At 32.8% G+C, this 20112-nt stretch overlaps 1 protein-coding gene across 1 annotated transcript in view; it reads left to right on the top strand.

The window, feature by feature from the left end:
* LOC111034848 (neither inactivation nor afterpotential protein C) overlaps positions 1-19615 on the top strand; it is a 35862-nt gene extending 16247 nt beyond the window's left edge. Inside the window, exons 14-28 of the mRNA XM_022316246.1 lie at positions 50-191; positions 1104-1257; positions 1747-2063; positions 4110-4402; positions 6376-6525; positions 6732-6835; positions 12837-12893; positions 13758-13805; positions 14082-14212; positions 14832-15025; positions 15777-15880; positions 16446-16519; positions 16592-16722; positions 17490-17589; positions 18246-19615. Of these exons, the coding sequence (XP_022171938.1) occupies positions 50-191; positions 1104-1257; positions 1747-2063; positions 4110-4402; positions 6376-6525; positions 6732-6835; positions 12837-12893; positions 13758-13805; positions 14082-14212; positions 14832-15025; positions 15777-15880; positions 16446-16519; positions 16592-16722; positions 17490-17589; positions 18246-18533 (2287 nt within the window). The 3' untranslated portion in view covers positions 18534-19615. The remainder of the gene's footprint in view (positions 1-49; positions 192-1103; positions 1258-1746; positions 2064-4109; positions 4403-6375; positions 6526-6731; positions 6836-12836; positions 12894-13757; positions 13806-14081; positions 14213-14831; positions 15026-15776; positions 15881-16445; positions 16520-16591; positions 16723-17489; positions 17590-18245) is intronic.
* Positions 19616-20112: the final 497 nt, after the last annotated feature.

The following is a 20112-nucleotide window of genomic DNA, read 5'->3' as shown; positions in this document are numbered from 1 at the left end:
CATATTGTACTGTGCTGTGTCATTATCGAGAAAATCCAACTGTTCGCAGCGGAGACACGCACGTGGTGTATTTGATGGACTCGTTCGGTTTCGAATGTTTCCACCAGAACAATTTGGATCAACTATACGTCAACTGTCTAAACGAACAACTCCAGTACCATTACAACCAACGGATGTTCGCTTGGGTAATGGTGAGTGAGGAAGGGTGACAACAAATTTAAATATCGATAGAAATATATAGGCATAATATTATTAGCTAAATGCTTGGAAGTATAATATTATTAGCTAAATGCTTGGAAGTATAATATTATTGTCTATCTTTCCTTTACACAATCACACAGGTGGTACTATACAAAGACTACTTGTTATGAAATTAATGGATTCAAATCGATTTGGATGACATTGACGTTCATAAAGAGTTATACGTCATTATTATTATTTAGTTATAATAGTACACATAATGATACGCCAAGCATGCTCACTTCCGTTTTTTTAAATGAATAATATATTTATTCGAATTCTGATTTTTAATTTTTTAAATATTACACTTAAGCTGTAAATATCACATTTTCAAACGATTTGGATTTTTCGTGCTACTTGAAGAGTGTCCTATAATACGCACTTCTATTTTTCAAATAAGAATCACCCTTGTTTTCTGTAAATGATTTTATGAATAATTTTTAATGACGAGGATTTAAAAATATGGTCATCAAGTATTCTTTAAAATTTCAAAAATCAAAAATTGGTGAAGGATTTTGAACACAAAAAAATGGGTTGTGAATGCTTGGTGAATCGCCCTGTATTGTTAATATATGATTTGGCAGTTAGAACTTAGACAGCAGGTCGAGTATAGTACATAAGAAATTTAAAGCATTCTCGACAATAATGCAGATTATGATGTATATATAAAGTATATTATTATCATTACGCATCGGTCCATAAAATATACAAAAGAATCTTCGCATTGTTTTATGTTCTTTTGTAAACGATCGTTCTTATGGTTCGATATGCTAGTTGCGTAAATCATGGCATCTTTATATCTTATTTTTCTATGGTTTGTCGGCTCTGCGTCGACAAACAGACTAATCAAAGTGTCTGTACAGCAAGACTTGGAGGAAGAGGGCATGGACCAGTACAGCATGCAATACCGAAACAATAAACCGATAATAGATGCACTTATGAACAACCCAGATGGACTTTTTTACATGTTTGACGATGCTACTAAAAACTGTGAAGAAAACTGTGAATATATCACAAGTAATAAACATACCATTAATAGTCGTGTTATAAGTAGTAATAACTAATAAAATAATATAATATTTCACAAACTCCTAACAAATAAGTAGTGGTTGTACATTTAAACTTTCTTTTTTTGTCGAGGAATTAGAAACAATGATCGTGGTTGTTATTGAATTAAAATTAATTTTCTGATCAACCATTTTTTGGATTCTGAGATTTAAGTTGTATTAGTCTAGTACTAGAATATAGTACAGGCATTTCTGGATTGTATTAAACAATTATTATTATTTAGAATCTTACTACTTTATAATTGTTTAAAATATAAATTGTATGAAAATTATGAAGATACTGAATCCGTTTTTCACGTTGTTATAGTCCAAGGGAAAAAATTTTAAAAAAAAATTTAATCAGTTGCTTGACAATTTATTTTACTCTTTTATAATGTGACAATAAACATGAGCAGTACGTACACAGTGAAAAATGAAAATGTTCTCGTTCGTATAATAGATGCACTAGAGATCAACCCCAAAGAACCATACATCCACGTGGCCAGTTCAAAGAGCTTTAGCGTGGCGCATTATAGTGGTACCGTCTCATATCAGTTGAAAGACGTGCTTGAAAAAAATCGTGACTTCTTGGCACCTGAAGTTGTCGAGACAATGCGTATGTCCAAAGACAACGTGATAAAGGACTTATTCTCCAACCGGTTGACAAAATCTGGAAATCTAACCGTGTGCAGAGAGAAGACTTTAATGGTAAAAACTAAAAATAGCAAAATCAGTAGATGGGGCGCTGCGTTGATGTCAGAAAAAACACCGATTCGAGTACGTACAAATTTATGATAATAACAATATTATATGACTTATTTAATTAGCAATATTATATTATTCTACTCGTTTTTTTTTTTAAATTTTGTTATAAATTCAATTATAAACATAATATCGATCTATTTAAGTGTCCACAGTAATTATTTCTAAGAATATTAACTCATAACATTTTTTTTTAACTTTTAGTTACATAGTTTTCTAAGAATGTATAGTTATTATTTTTCAAAAACATAATGTATCAAAATTAAAATAAAAAAAATAATTAGTGTAGGCACATAAATAGATCACTCATTAGTTCAGTTTTTGTTCGTAAAAACCATAACGTGTAGTAAAATACCTGACCTTTAGAACAAGTGATATATACGGCGAATCCAAAAATAAGTCATATGATGTATTTAAAGTTATAATAAATGTCCAAAAACTACAATATAAAAAAAATGCAAATTTTTACCATTTCTAATAATGTTTTTGTAATGTACAAAAAATTTAATTAAAAAAAAAAGGTGGACAAGTTGGTTCTGTGCAATTGAAGTTATAGAGCATATAATTGTATGGATGTGTTATATTTTAATTCAATGATAAATCAGTATTGCATACGAAAAAGACGTTAGGTCATCCTAGAATATTTGATAAATGTATAAATAATCAAATTAAGATAAATATAAAAAAAGTTTTTATCGGCAATAATTTTTTAAAATTTACGAAATCCGCCAAATTTCTCAAGGCTAGAAATCTCGCAAAAAAAGTCAAAATATTTCTAAAATATTACCACAAATGGTATATGATGATATAAATATTTGGTGAAAAATTCAAGAACTATGATTATGGATTTGTGGGTTACACTAAAAAAATAACCTTATTTTTTAAATTTTAAATTTTGACCTCCCACCCGAACACTTCAACTAGATTCACTTTTCTGCCAGAGAATTTGGCGATGTCGTAGATCAGAGCATTTTTACCACCCCAAATGTAAATGGCAGAAAAAAACACGCATTATTGTAAATACAATACATTCGTCGCTACTCTCAGAAACAAAAAAATATATGCCTACATAAAAGATTGAAAGTGTATAGTACCTATACCACCTATGACGATAGAAATTAAAACAAACATCATAGAAACATGTCCAAATATTTACGACTGGAGCCAATATATACCAACGAGAAGTGGAGGCATCGGGAATAACCCCAACCTACATAATATGTTTAACAATATTGTACACCAGTAACTACAAAGCGACAATAACAGTTGTTACGGGTTTAGGAAAAAAATGCGAGTGAAAAAAAAGCATATTGGAAAAAAAAGCGAAAACCAATATTATTATTATTATTATAGGTATAAATTATTACAAATAGACAAATAGTTTGTTAAAAAAAATCAAATAAAAATAATTCATTAATTAAATATATTATGTATATTATAATATTATAATAAGTCATAAGTGTAGGTATTACATGTTAAGTGCATCAACATGATAGTGCTATCTAAATCTATCTCTAATCTAATTTTTTTAATCAGTGTCCAAATAGAGGGATGATTATAGCTAATGAGTTTAGAAAATCGATGATTAAATCCTTCTGTTTGATTATTAGTACGCTCTGCATTTTTAATAGTTGTTTCGTGTACATTCTACGTAGCAGGTGGGAAGATTGGGGGAATATTTCGAAATTTAGTTTTTTTACCTGGCCGTGAAATTTCAATTGGTCTATTTACTCCCGAAATATAAGTTTGATCACAATAATTCACTAGTATGCTATAGCATAGATTATAATCCTAAAATTAATAGTAATTTTTGTTAATATGTAAAATTTATACCTATAGTAATAATAATTGGTTTTCGCTTTTTTTTCATTCGCTTTTTTTTCAAATTGCTTTTTTTCCATATGCTTTTTTTTCCTTTGCTTTTTATTCACTTGCTTTGTTTTCCTAACCCCGTTGTTACATCATATGGTCTGTCGACGCCGCCGTAAATGTTATTGTTTATTGTGAAAATGTATAACATTTGTATCGAGATAAATATTATTAATATCGTGCACCCCGCAGAAGTACAACACGGAATCTCGCGGGGAGTATTCGCAAACTCGGCGCATGCGCACCGCGTCTGCGGTGTATCGGTCGAGCAGCATGGAAATCTTGCGGTCGCTGGCCGACACGGCCGAGTACAAGAACGGCGTGCACTTCGTCCGATGCATGAGGGCGACGCTTACCGACGAGCCACTCGGCTTCCAACCGGAAGTGGTCAGGCAGCAGCTCAAGGCGCTGTCCGTCGTCGAGACAGTGTCCGCCCGGCAGGACGGTTACTCTTGCCGGATATCGTTCCACGAGTTCATACACAGGTAATATTCGATGGCCGACGACTATACGAGTCGCCGTGGATTGAATGACGACAATGAGACGATTTAAATGTTAAAATACGCTTAGCTTCAGTCTTTGACCACTTTAGTTAATGGTCCAATCTCTCGTTACAACGGTTTGCTTAGAAACTTCTGATATCGTGTTTTTAGCTACTACGGCTGTTCAGTGAACTACGACGTGGCTGTAAGAGATTTTGATTAAAACATTTTGACTTTTTACCTAATATTGATGGATTACATATAGTGTCGTGATACCCACTTGTTGCATTATACCGTCAATATAATGAAATATTTAAACTCCACAGTTTATTGGATAGAAAAATAGAGATATTTACGAATTGTACATATCATTACCTTAAACCACATACCGGCACTATTGTAATATTATCGACAGCATGTCACTCGATTTGGAAATATGTTACAGAAAGTTTGAGCTTCAAATATGTTTACTGAATAAAAAAAAACATCGGTTACTGTGCCCTTCATAAATCTCGTACCTAGTGCTTTGTACGTTCGTCATATTATTGCTATAATAATGTCGTCATGTCTATACCCAAAAAAGTGCACTAAAATGATGATGCGGGCCTATTTTTGCAATGCTTTCGTCTATTAGATGCAATTTATTTGAGCTTTGAATGCTTTTGAGACGGACGTAAACTAATGAGAAATTTCTTAGAATACCAAAACATATAATTTTTTTAAATACATTTATTAACACACAAGTTACAGACAAAAAACCTCTTAAAAAGTTAATAGGTAGATAGCAAAGATACGAAAAGGAGCATTGATTAAAATAAACTTGAAATATTCTAACAATATTTTAATTTTGAACTTGCACCTGACCATAATATACACTTTTAATAATTATATGACATAAAATGGTGTATGTGTTGAACATATAGGTACCCAAAACAACGTCCTCTTATTTCCAGTTGTTATCACTGACATAACAATACAGATTGATTCCACGATGAAAGGCTATTATCGTACAATATACCTTGATGAACATGCGAAAATTGTAATCCCCAAATTCCATTTTAATGAAAATATTTGTTTGCGATTCTCAATTTTAAAAAATTAATACAATTTTCTTAAGAAACTTTTCCACACATTATACGATTATTTATTTATGATGTACATACAGAGTGATTCACCAAGCATGCTCACCCACTTTTTCCTTTAATAATGCAGTTATTCAAAATCTGATTTTTAATTTTTCAATATAATTGAAGACCATATTTTAAAATTCTTGAGATTTTTTATACTACTTAAGAAGTGTTCTATGGAGAATACAAACTTCTGTTTTTCAAATAAGAATAAAGAATGTTATCCTTAATACAAACATTTTAATAACTAAGAAACTGCTAATTCGAATCTTGAATATGGTGCATATAAATTTTCAAAAAAAATTATTCACTAATCAATTTACAGTTAAATAGGTGGGTTCTCATTTGAAAAACAGAAGTTTGTATCATAACAGGGCACTCTTTAAGGAGTACGAAAAAATTCATAATTTTCAAAATATGGTCTTTGAGTACAAATATAAATTCCAAAAATCAAAATTTAAATAAATTCATTATTAAAGGACAAAATGGGGATGGGCATGCTTGGTGAATCACCGTGCATAGTGCATATAATAGTCACTTATATTATTCAAACGTTTGTTATACACAACGTGGTAGGTAATATAGATTATAGGAGTTCTACTACAATCTTAAATACGATAATTATAATTTCATGAAAAATGTAGATGTTATTTTCAATTTACCTAACATTCATTTTTATATTTTTGTTTGCTCAAATTGTTCAAGCGTACCATTGTTAGTTCGCATTAATACGTTTTATACTGATCTGTAATTTGTCATAATAGACTATTACTATTATTTGTTTGAATCGTATGTTTAATACATAGGTACATATTATACGGTCGTAATAATAGAATGATTGTCACACAGGTATAAGTTTTTGGCATTCGATTTTTACGAAAACGTTGAAGTCACCAAGGAAAACTGTAGACTATTGCTGATTCGTCTAAAAATGGAAGGGTGGCTTATTGGAAAGAGCAAAGTTTTTCTACGGTACTACAACGAGGAATACTTGTCCAGGTACGTACAACATCTAAAGATTCTAGACAGTTGAAACAATGTGTTAGTCGTCGACATGACTATTGATGACCCATTTGATTATGCGTATCGTATATTCGGTACTGCCCTTACATTATTAACGTCAACTTGTGATTGGAAAGTTCACGATTTTCGTAAAAAATAGCCTATTAACATTATTTTTTTTTAATTTAACTGCACACTTTCAGACTCTATGAGACCCAAGTGAAGAAAGTTATAAAAGTGCAGTCGATGCTCCGAGCATTCATCACGAAAAGGAAAATTGGACCGCAGTTGATAAAACAACAATCTGGTAATGACGATGCGTTAATACAGTCTTAATATTTTTAAACTAGTTTGTTGAAGTAACATACAATTTTACTACTTTTTTTTTTTGTATCGTTATATTATTATATTAAACTATTATAATCCATAGTCATTAAATTATTGTAGTAGACTCTCGTAATGTAGTGTTGTTTAGTTGGAAAAATAATACAAATAATAAAATAAAAATATATTCGGAAAAAATTAACTTATTTTTTTTATTGAGTAGTTTTTAAGTGTTGGGAAGGTTCTTATATTATAATCATTTTGTGTTTCTCATAATATTGAACTATACTACCAAGAAAATACAACAGATATAAATATTATTGAGATAAATTTCCATACCAATAAATTCACACAACATTAAACTTTTATTCACTAAAACTGAGTACATTTTTTATCAAGCTAATTTTATTTTTTCTGAATCCCCTAAAGCACATACTGGATATTATGTATTAAATAAAAATAAAACATGTTTGGAAACTATGCACTTGAGTTTAATTTAAAGCGGTGGTCTAAAATGAGAGCTGCAAAAAAAAACCGTATTCAACCCTTGCCAATGACTTAAAAGCATCTCGTGACTCGGTATAATGCATATTATGTAGCAAAATAATGAATGCTTTTACACGATTTGCAGTACCCAAAGAGGGTTGTAGACAATAGCTCATTAAAAAAATACCGTAATATTATTACACTGTATTTAAATTAACAACTAATTTTATTGCTCGAAATCCATTTCAAAATAAAAATGTTTGCTCAATTTGTTAAACACGGCGGCTACCCCAATTCGGATTGATTGTAAACAGATAGTTCAAAGTATAGGAATATAATGACTACCATGACGACAAAAACATCGAATCGTTTAGTTTGATCAAGTGATCACATCAAAGTACGCTTTTGGATACCTCAACTCATCTGCAACACCATTGGCGTATGTAGGAGGGATAGGGGTTTCAAATCGACTTGAAAATAAAAGTGTGTGTGTGTGTGTGTGTGTGTGTGTGTGCGCGCGCGCGTAGAATTACTATTAATAATTTAACTGGCGGTAATCATGACTCAGGATTTCCACAAGGCCCAAAATATCCAATTGTCAATTGATTATTTATGTACTTCAAATGCAATGATCGAACTGGAATTCAACGTCGTTTAAATGAATAGACGCCAGAGAACAGTGAACTAGAATAACGCACTGGTTACTGGTATAATAAACACATACCGGACACCAGTGACTAAACACAAATAGTTTGGTGACATAAGCGGGGTAATTATTTACGCCAATCTATTCGGTATAATATGCTGTAAATGGTTTTCAAGAATTTCTCATACTCCATCGAGAAATATGTTAGATATCTATAACCTGTAGGTATTCTACCATCAAGGAGTAATTATCATACAATCGCAAAAATGTCAAAATTAAAAATTTGTTAATTCCTATGAATTTACAATTATTAGTATAATTCAATGCATAGTGATATCATGTTTTTTTATGATTTCCTATAAAATATAGCAAACACTCGGGAATCAAACATTTAACTGCATTAAAAATATTATTACAATTTGAACGGACAAAAAATTATACTGGGAGCTCGACTATGCAAGTATAAGCATGCTTGCATAGGAGATATCCCCATCAAGTTACGGCGTAGGATCCCGTGTCTACAATGCACTATTAGCTGGGACAGTATACTGTTACACCAATTATTAATAGATGAAGTAAATGTAATCCATTTTAGTACCGGCGTATATTAAATGCCCTCCTCTCCCCAGAAAAAAATGCTCTTGTTTCGGCCGTGGACGCGCAAGTCAATCATCACAAATCACAGACGTTTACACACTGACGAACTGCGCGCTGCACGCAATATAATAATCGTAAATAAAAATAATAATCCTCCGCGCACCATACATGATGCTTACGCGTACACATAATATATTGCACACAAATATAGCATTATATATGTTATTATCATATTGTGTCGTACACCAAGGCCGCTACTTGTGCACGACCAAAGGGTAGGTACAAGTCATCGTGACGTTGATGACGATGACAAGCGCTCGCGTTCGGAGGATTTGGTGCGGGACCCTCGTGTTCGGGAGATTCCTGTCGTCGTCGGCGGCGGTGGTGGCTGGTGGTCGGGGCTGTTCGGCGCGGTGGGAGGGTGTAGGTGGCAGTTCCCTGCTACTCCGGACGAGTGGGCAGAGATTATTTTGCGCGCCCGCGGGGCACAGGGGGTGGCTTTTTAATTGCGCTTACCCTTTGAAGTCGGGCAAGCGGATCAAAGGTCTGGTCGGCACCGCCGAGGGGCCGCGAGCGCACAAAGAGACTTTACCCTCCCCCGCGGCGGTCGAGCAGCCATGCCCCAAAGCCCCACGCCGTTTGCCTGACACACACACACACTCGGGCGCGCTCGCAAACATTATAATGTATAATACGATCGCGGAGACGGAGATTTAAACGTACTGGCGGAGCGCAAAAAACTAACGAAACGCGACAAAAAAAAAATCTCTTCTCTGCCACGCTTTCGAGTGTATACCGTCGTTTTTGAGACACACGAACAACACACTCACTTGCACACTCTGTCTCTCTCTCTCTTTCTCCCACACACACACACACACACACACAAGCTCGTAAGACAATAAAAAACACGGAAATAAGTGGTTTTTCGTTTGGTGCTCGTATATTATTATGTTTATATCATGCATGCACAGTCCGACTCCGGTCGAGGGAAAAATGAACAGACACAAAATGCGGTGCTGTATCGGTGTAGTTCGGTTTCACGGGAAAATCGGCATCGGCGTCAGTCGCTCTGTCAACTGATTCGACCGATATCGGCCGATCACCTCGTTCGTTGGCGCTCGGTATGTGTTCTAACGCCGTTCAAACTATAATTCTCTAAACTCTTCTGTTCTTTGAGATCGATAACCGTAACTTTCGTCAAAGTGGACGGAATCCGTCTTTTTGAGCTACAAACACACGGTCATCGGCCATTCGGTGTACATTTGAATGACAAACAATGAGTTTTATTTCATTTCATTTTGTTTCACAAAAAACTTTTTTCTCATTTCTGTAAATCGACGGAAAATTTTTATAAATATTCGATTTTCGACTGCAAAAACGAAATTCATCTGTGAGTCACTCTATAGCAGCAGCATAATATAGGGGTCTAAAATAGGCTAAAAACGAAACACGAGTCCCAAAGAATCTATCGTCATAACTTGCGTGGCCGTCGGTCTAGTATTGTTTCTGAGAATTGCTGTGCGTTAAAACATACAAACCCTTCGACTTTACGATACCTATAAGTATAGTGTTAGAGAATAAATTAGATGGTTTAGATTTTGTTTGGGTTGCCTACATTTTAATATTTTATTATTTTATCACTGCCGGCCAATCGTTATTCTTTTTTTTTAACCACTGAAATAAATATATACGATCTCGAAATCTGCCGGAGGATCAAAAATATCAATCGGATACACCGAGTGTCAGTTTTCCAACCACGGTCCATGAAAATACTTTGTACATATCATTATAATAACATATTATATTATATCATAGAAAAAAATAGTTCAAGGTTAAAAATATCGTCGGAAAAGAATACCTTCCGGGCAAAGAAAATATTAGGCTATAACGACAGACGATGTACAACTATTATTGAATTATATTATTATATAGTGTAATCGTTATACCTATAATAACCGACGAAAAGGAGTTGAACAGCTATTTCTACGGCTGTGCGAATTTCTTTCGAGAAAACGACATAAATGTGTTTAGTATTATGTCACATTGTCAGCCTAATTATTGAGGACGCTCAAAAGAAGTCGAAAAAGAACTTAACGATAATATAATGAAGAAAAATCTTTAATAAATGATATAATTAAGATGTATTGTCTGCTTGTCGTGATAAATATTAATCAAGTTGTAATTTGAATAAGCAGTTGTCTCGTTTTTCGTACCAGATTATTATTATTGAAAAATATGTTAAACGTAAACATTGTTTCGATGTAATATATGATATTATTAATTCAACATGTTCATACACATTTCATGTTTTTTTAATAATTATTACGAACGAATATTATTGGTCGTACTTCGGCTTTCGTGCGATCACTATTGACGCGGTTGGCCGTTTTAATTTTTATTTCAAAAATCGAAATCTGAGAACCGCCGACACGGTTTAGATCGCTGGTCTGCAGCTAAACCTACTAGAATATATTGTGCTCTGTACCACTCATCACGCGAAATCCGATTTCACAAGTTCTGGAGTTCGAAAGTCACCACGGTCTATCCGGCGTCAGCTCCCACACGGGTCAGTATAAATGCTTTTAATTGATTAATAATTGGGCACTTGAATAGTTGTTTGCATCCAAGTCTACTTAGTCGCAGTCTTGTTCCCGTGTTTTGTTGTTGTTGTTGTTTTTAGTTTGCTTTCTCGATCCTCGTTAACTCAGACGTAGAGGTTAGGTTGCATGCTCACCCTGTTCGCGTGCTTGAATTGTACAAGTATTCGAATTTTGATTTTTCTAACTTTCGTATACCTCATCTACTTGAGATTTTCTGTACCGCTTGAGAACGATCCTGTGACAATCCAAAAATATGGTCTTTAGCTATACTTAACAATTCCAAAAATCAGGATTTGAATAAATGTATTATTAAAGGAAATAACTGGGGCTGAGCATGTTCAAAAAATCACCCTGTATACTGTACTGTACTCGGCCCGGGTGAAGGTGATGGGTTCAGCAATATCTAACTTAGATCGTCTTGATCACCTTATACTATTAGATGTTAATATTAATTGAGTGCACATAGAACGTATATATTATTTAATTTTAATCGAAACTGTGTAATTTGAATTAAATTGTCCATTATATTCGATTATCGTTTCCCGCGCAAATTGGTTCGATGTTTTATTGTAATTTGTGATTAAAATTTTTTTAAAAATGTATTAGACCACAATATTGTCTTATTCGTAGATAAAAATATTTCATTACGTAAAATTTGAATGGCTATGCAGATTATATCATTTTTTCCCCCAATTTTTCTTGAACAGTGTATTATACATTATTGGTACTTACATTATTTCTCAATTTCAGCTTATGGAGTGTTTTTTTTTTTTTTGTCATTTTTTAATGTACCTAGTTTGAAAAAATAACCATTTAATGTTGAACGTACTCAGTACATTACTCAATAATTGTTCATTAGATTTGTTTTAGTATTTTTGTTTACCCAACAATAACTACTCAATAGACATTCAAATATTTACGTGTTCGGTTTCTCAGATTTTGATGTATCTAACACGCGTGAATTCTGTATCATTTTTAGCATGAAATAATACAAATTTTAAATAAACACTGAGCTAATTTTAATGCGTTTTTATTCATTATATTTTGTAAATGTATTGTTATTATTGTTGTTTTTTTTTATTGATCGAGAAAGCGTAGTTTTCTTAAACCTTCTAATTTGTCAAAGTACCGAATTTATTAATTTGCTGAAAATAGTGTTTTATATAATACAGAAATTAAATTATAAATATAAAGAAAATATAAAACCTTCAACAAGTATACTTTATCTAATATTATACACTATACATTGCAACTTCAGTGTAGCGGACTTCCATTTAACAAAACATTTGTGAGAACTAAACAAAATTAGAACCACTTTCATTTGATTGGACTTAACGAATTTCTCTTCAGTACTAATTTGTTTAGTTGCACACGATTTGATATGCGTATTAATATGGAAGTTTCGTTATTTATAATATTTTATTACTTTTTTTTAGATGATTTTTTAAATGTTTTTCGTAAAAAATGTGATTGACATTGATCCCGCACATTCACAACAGAGGCATACTCTTTATCCAGTTATTGGTACATCTTGTATTTTGTGTACTTGAATTTGTTTAATATAATCTATACTCTCGTGTTGTCACAATATTGAAATATGTATTGAAATTATATTATACTGCTAAAATAATATTCTCATAAACTATGGTTTTCAGCGAATAAACGAAAGTATTCAACTACTCACGAAGAAGCAGCACTTGTCATACAAAGACGTGAGTATTATATTACGGATTTCATTACGACCTTATATACAGGTGAACCTCGGTACCTCAAAGTCTTGAGAAAACAAAAATAAAATTCGACATATAAAAACGTCGAGTTAATAACTTACAGTTTGTAAATTAATGAAAAAAAAATGTATTCACAGATATTGCGAGTTACCGGAGTTCGAGATATCGAGGTTCCACTGTAATATTATTGTATAGGTTCACGCCAAGTGAAAAAGCGTTTTTGTATACCTATAGGAGAGGGTAATATTGGGGAGGGAGTGTAGTCAATATATTGTTGATGTATCTGATGACTTAATTTCTCTTGATTGCACTGCTTACATGATTAATTATGCGACATTTTAGAATGCATTTTGTATCGTTCATACTTCAGTTTTACATGCAATAAATATTGTCTGGTAAACGCTAATCAGTAATCACTGAGCAGATTTAATCATGCATTCCGTCAGGTCACTGTGTATACCGTAGTATAAATTTATATTTCGTGTTTGGTACAAAATTAGACGAATATTAGAGTTTATATTTTGTCTGATAGCGTTACTTAGATTTACGTACATGTAGGTTTTTGAAATTTCTCTTCAAATAAGTACAAACAAAAACATAACAGTTCGTATTACGGTGATGACTGATGAGGCTATAACTGTCTACTTGACACAAAGCTATGCGTATGTTAATTTTTTGGGATCTTCATATCATTATTATTATAATATATACTGAGCACTTATCGAGAATGATTTCCATTTGTCGATAAATCATAATCAACAACAAAGATCAGCCACATGTTTTGAACATATACATAAAAAAATAATATAATTGATTGACTATAAATTTATTTTTGTTTCCATTTAGATTATAAGGGATATCAAGTACGAAATAAAAACAGTTCAATAAAAATCGGTAAGTACTAATAGTTGATTTATAGTGATATAATTACTGTCGTAATGTTATGACTATTATGTATTCTGTTTTTACAAATAATATCATCTCCTGATGAATGGAACATTAAATAGTTACTCATACAATTATATATGGAAATAATAGTGCATAACTAATTTGAAATACTTCTGATGTTTAAATGATAACATCTTATTTAATGATATTTAAAATTGTATTTTCATTTTTCAAACGGAACTTAATACCAAACAAATTTGATTAACGTATTTTTTTTTTTAGGCAAGCTTGATGCCGTGGGACGTAAGAAACTAAAAATGATTATTAATAAATGGAAAGGAAAATCAATTTATCAAGTCGTATTGTTGGATCGAGCCAACAAACTTCAAGACGTTGTATACTTTTCGTTGCAGGTAAGTTTCAACACGTATTATTATTTTAGTTTGTACAACCTATATTGGTCTTAGTACAGACAAACATAATATTTAAAACTAAACAAATGACTTAACAGATATGAAACAGCAATAGAATTGTGTTTGTTTGTCATAACTCAAGCCCGCCTTGTTGTGCAGTTTCAATATAATTACATCCGAACTCTAAATAAAACATACAATGTAATATATTATATAATATTTATTATTAAGTCGTGGTCGGCTTTAAATAACATTAAAAAAAATCCCTGCGGCTTATACAAAATTTTTTTTTTACTCTTCAAACACTACATCCAAACACTGGACGTAAGCAGTCAAAACTCAAAAACCTTATAATATACCCACGCCTCTGCATGGTGGAACTCGGAAGTACCTACCTACTTAACATAATTGCGATCTCCCAATCGAAGTTTTATTTGACAACAGTCTTTATTATATTATATCTATACGCATCGATAGCAGTATGTCCACTTCCCGGAAGTTCCACGCGATCGGGTTCCGGTTGCCCTAGGCCGCCTTGACCGATCGATGTCCATCTCTATTATAATATGTGTATTAATGTATTACATGTCTGACGCCCGCTGTAATGGCTCGTCCACAGGTGCACCTGTACAACCAACATGCGATTAGTAACTTGAACAACATGAACCACCGACCGGTCATGCTGAAAGATGTGATGAGCACGACCAGCGTAAACGAATTCCTGGGCAGCAAGAGGTGTTATTTGTACAAGATACCGTTCCAATTGAATCAAATGGACACGGAAACCAATCACAACAACTTGATGGACGAGAGGTGATAAAAAAAAAACTGGCAACGCAACAAGTCGTTATTATGGTATTTGATTGCCGTATTGCTCGTAATGTTATATCGTCCGCGGATCACGTGACGTCCTAAATATTTCCGAAGCAAAACTTTCGTTTTCTATCACTTTTAACTATAGTACAGATCGCTTATATAATGTAATGTGAGATGAAATATTATAAAGCTGCTCAAATACCACGCAATTGTTGCTTAATGTTTGTAATGGTACCTACCTCCTTGGTTCAAGACAAACATTATATTTTTTAAATTTCCACAAAGACCTTATTTTTCATCTTGAAATTCAAAACAAGTTACTACAACCGAAGAATAGTCGTTCAAGCCAGCAGAGCTGATTCGGCATACCTGGGGTTTGAAGTTAGGACTTTTTTTTACAAAGAAATAATTTTTAAAAATCTTGTAACATAAAATAATTTAATTTTGCTTTTAATTTAAATTCAAAAAATTGACTTTATTTTATTCAAACATAATACCATGCTACTAATCATTATTTGATCATAATACCTTCTTCTACTAACACATAATATGTTAAATTTAAACAAATCTTATTACCTACTATTCTTGTATTCGCCTATTTTTTATTGAAAATTCGTCATAGACGGTGAAAATATTTATGCCGTTATACATAAGACTTTCAGTTTATACAATATTATAATCAATATATTAATTTAATTTGTATTGACTATTGATTTACCATTTGTTCATTGTGCTGTTGTTGTTTCAGTATGGTGAACAATGTGGACGACTGCAATTGGGACTCTCCTCTGAATCGTTTTCCAGAAGCTCGTACTGCATTCAAAATTTTGAAACACTCGTTCGCAGTCCGAGGTAACATAGTTCAGTCTTCACTTATGTGCATACATAGCAGATTATATCGTGTATATGAAACAACCAGCTCTCCGGCAGGGATTGATTATATAGGGTCTAGGCCCTAAGGCCCCCAGAAAAATGAGAAATACATCCATTATGTTGTATATTGTCTCAACAAATATTTTGTGTTCACTGAAATGTGTTATGGACATATTTTAAAAGAACTTTTCTGATTCGGTTTTCACACAACTATTTGACATCTGTTACCTAATAAAATTAGTATTTCACACTAACTAATAATAATTACGTGTTGATGGGTATTAAAAATATTTTTATTGGATTGAAACTAGTAGACGCACCCATACTTGGATATTTTGTGATCGATATTCGTATTTATTTTTATCAGTATTCCTTTGTGATGGGTCAATAAATATAAATAAAATAACCTTTCGGTGCAATTACTACAATAATGACATCACAAACGATAACATTTTTAAAACATACGAAATGTAAAACATTTATTGTATTCCTCGTGTATATTATATGGACGAAATGGTTTATTGATTATGTTATTTTTGAACAGATCAAGGCGTACAAGTGGATGTAGTTCAAGGAGTTCGATTTTCCGATACCGAAAACAGTAAACCACAATATTATGTAAGCACAAATCAAGTATTTCGTGTTCAATAAACATGTAGACAAGTATTTAATATAGTGTTTTTGTACTAGGAAAACAATCGTATGTATCAAAAACAGGATGAAAAACCAATAAGACAACCAATGAGTGACAACAGATACAGTGTTAACGGGAAAAACGATTCGAAAGTGATCACTACAGTGAACAAATCAAACATAAAAAAGTTCGTCGTTCAATATTCGTATTTATAGCTTACTTTTAGTACGGATGACAGTAAGAGCCATAACAAAATTAATTTATGAATTACACTAGGCTTACTAATAATATTCCATAATCAAATTAATACTAATTTATTTATACATTATTTTATTTTACGAACTTTATAAAAGTTAAATGTTGAAAAGGGGATTTTCAATTATTATAGTAAGACTAAATTCCAGCTAAAGTTTTAAATTTGATTCGATTCAGCACAATATGTATCAATGATTGAGTTTGATAAAATTATTATATATTTAACCTACCTAATGCAAATTTGTGGTATTGATCAAAAGTATTTACAATTATGTATTTTATAGTTAATTAATTTTTTATATCTTAAGTGATCATTCAATGACCACTTTTTCGGATTCAAACAGTGCCCCAATATAATAGGTATAGAGAAATTTTTTTTAACTATTGATAAGTTAATTAAACGTTTATTGAAAATTTTTGAAAACTGCATACCGGTAGAATTAAAAAATATGGTATACCAGATACCGTATAGGTCGCTGCAATGCATTCAAGATATGACATAGGTACATAGTAAATATTTAATAACACTTTATATTTCTATATGTGTGTATGTACAATTTTAAATTCGTGGAATTCGTGTTTCTCCATACCCTAGAAGACTTTGACAAACTCAAATTTGTAACCAGTAAATCAATTATTAACGTATAGAATAATATTAGTTCGAAGTAAAACTGTAATTCTTTAAATTTGAATTTTCAGACCATCGGATAAATCAAATCCTGTTCTTGAACTCCAATTAAAAGGTAAACAGTACCAGTCGGGTTACACGGACGAAGACGATCCTCCTTACAATTTTCAGGTATTAGCTGCTGTCATTATACAATCTTTCTGTAGCATATTGAATACAAAAATAATAATTCAAAGTGTATAGCATAATATTACAGAGGCGTAGCCATTTGTGGGAGGGGAGGCTGTACCTTATATTGGTTGCTGTGGGTATTATTTTTATGGTGTATGAATATTACTGCAAATACGAATTTGTATGGCTGAACAAGAACCGAAACCTCAACACCACCACATCGGTATACTAGTAGGTACACCGCTAAACTTATGAGAGACCTAGATTTCAACCAAATCTGTGTAAATACATTATCAGCCCCCCTCCCGCCCAAAGAAAATTCCTGGCTACTCTCCACCAGTGACGTGCTCAGCTTTTTCGTATGAAGGGTGGGTGGAATGAACTAACTACCTACACATTACTATTTTTTTCCGAGAAAACCGAAACTATCGAAGAACTATAAATTACGCATAAAAAAAAAAGTTCATGGGATGATATGACACCCTCATCCCCCCCCCCCCGTGAGCACGCCCCTGCTCACCACTGTAATATTGTACTACATGTATATAATAATTCGCATTGTAATATGACATTGTATTATTATTGCACATTTAATTCTCCTTGCAACAATTTAAGCATCATATAGTATCACTGTATTTCTATTGTGTGCTTCACAGGCGATTTTGAAAAAGACCAACTACAAACGTCCGTCACTGGACGGTCGGACTATAGAGTTCTCGTCGGCTAAGTCCGGCGGCGACAGAATGACGGACAGAGGAGGGTACGGTGGCGGGGGACCGGACCGGGTGACGCGGATAGAAGAGGATTACGGTCGCAGGTCGGACGCAGACAACGTGAAACGGTCGAAGGACTACAAGAACGAGCTGAACCATCAACTGTCCAGAGCGACGAGGACTGAGATCATACCCGGGGTGGTGCTCGAGGGCTCTTCTTGCGACCTTTAGATACCGGCTGACGGCCGTTGACGTCGCGAAAATTAGTCATTACTAGGGCTCGGAAGTTATTGCACTAAGCACTAGCTTTGAAAATTGCAGAAAAATATCACACAAAATCACACTTAAAATTCGCGTTAAAAATGAATTAACTAATACAAATTCGAATTAAACAGATTTTCATAATTTGATTTGATTTTTATTTTATCTTGTTTCTTCGGTACGATTAAAAATAAAATATTACACAATTCAAATTCAAACTAAACTGGTTTTTCTTCGGTCTTTAAACGTGAATAAGAATATTACGAAATTGATGAATAGCAAACGCAATACAATGAAAATATACTATATATACATTATACATATTATGAATCATAATAATTCCGTAATAGTTTTGGGAAAATAATAATCACGGCATCACCTTATCGCATTTCCGGTTGGCCACGACGGTGACCGCATCAATAAGAACAAAAAAATACAATTGTTGTAAATACTTATTGTGTATCTAAGATTGTACTAAAAATTAGGAAGGTCAACGAAATTGCAAAGAGTTGCACTAAAAATTCTATGCAGATTTAAATTCGTACTCGCATGAAACGAATTTAAAACCTACTTATAGCAGAAAATCAAAACAATGGGAAAAAAAGTTCGCAAATGAAACAACAACCGAGCCCTATAGTTATTTCATTATAATTATTATATAACTATTATACCATGATATCATGAACGGGATACGGATACATTTTTACGTTCGCTTTCTATATAGTCGCTTTTATAATAATTGTAGTTAGGTGCACAGTGTTAGTCGTGAAGTCTTTTCGGCGTCATCATCTGTAACGATCCGGCTGGATTAAATTTGTCCTGATATTCACCAGTCACAGTCTGTCGCCTTACCGCTTCCGTTTTAACCGCGGTAACAGATGAACATTTTTAAAATATAAACACTTGAAACTATGTCATACACCCATGCCTTTCAAACTCGTATTGGCCACTTTATATAGTTATAAGAATATACTAACACTTTTTTATGTGATTATATTACACTCTAGTGTGATAACCGATGTAATAGCGACAGTATAATATCTTTTATTTAACTTTTTTTTTTTTTAACTACCTATTGTAATGAGTAATATAATATAAAAGTTTATGGAACATTTTTTTTTTTCACAGTTTTTATAATGATTAAGGAACGTCACATTTTCTCCAAAACGTTATTTTGATATTATTGTCTGATACCAAGTTAAGATTTAGATATTAGTACAATAAGATTTCACCAAGAAATTACCTAAGTAATTCCTAACTTGACCACGTTCTTAGGGCATTTCATTGCTACACGCTGATATTGGCTTCTATAATTTAATAACCACTATATAAAGCATTGAATCGGTTGCTCACAAAGTAGTGGTTAAATGGTTTTTAACTCATCCAAGAGCTGAAAAAGATCTATCACCAGAACAGTTCGCTGGCGCAGCTGAAAGATAAATTCTTAAAACAATACATAAATTAGGGAACCCGATTATAAACGGGCATGAATCCAGGACGAAAAGTCCGGGGACAAAAAATCAATTTTGAAAAAAGTTGGACAAATAGT

Source organism: Myzus persicae, unplaced genomic scaffold, assembly GCF_001856785.1.
Source record: "Myzus persicae strain clone G006 unplaced genomic scaffold, MPER_G0061.0, whole genome shotgun sequence".
NCBI classification, from domain to species: domain Eukaryota; kingdom Metazoa; phylum Arthropoda; class Insecta; order Hemiptera; family Aphididae; genus Myzus; species Myzus persicae.
Note: the sequence above shows the minus strand (reverse complement) of the source record. Positions and strands in the feature narration are given on the sequence as shown.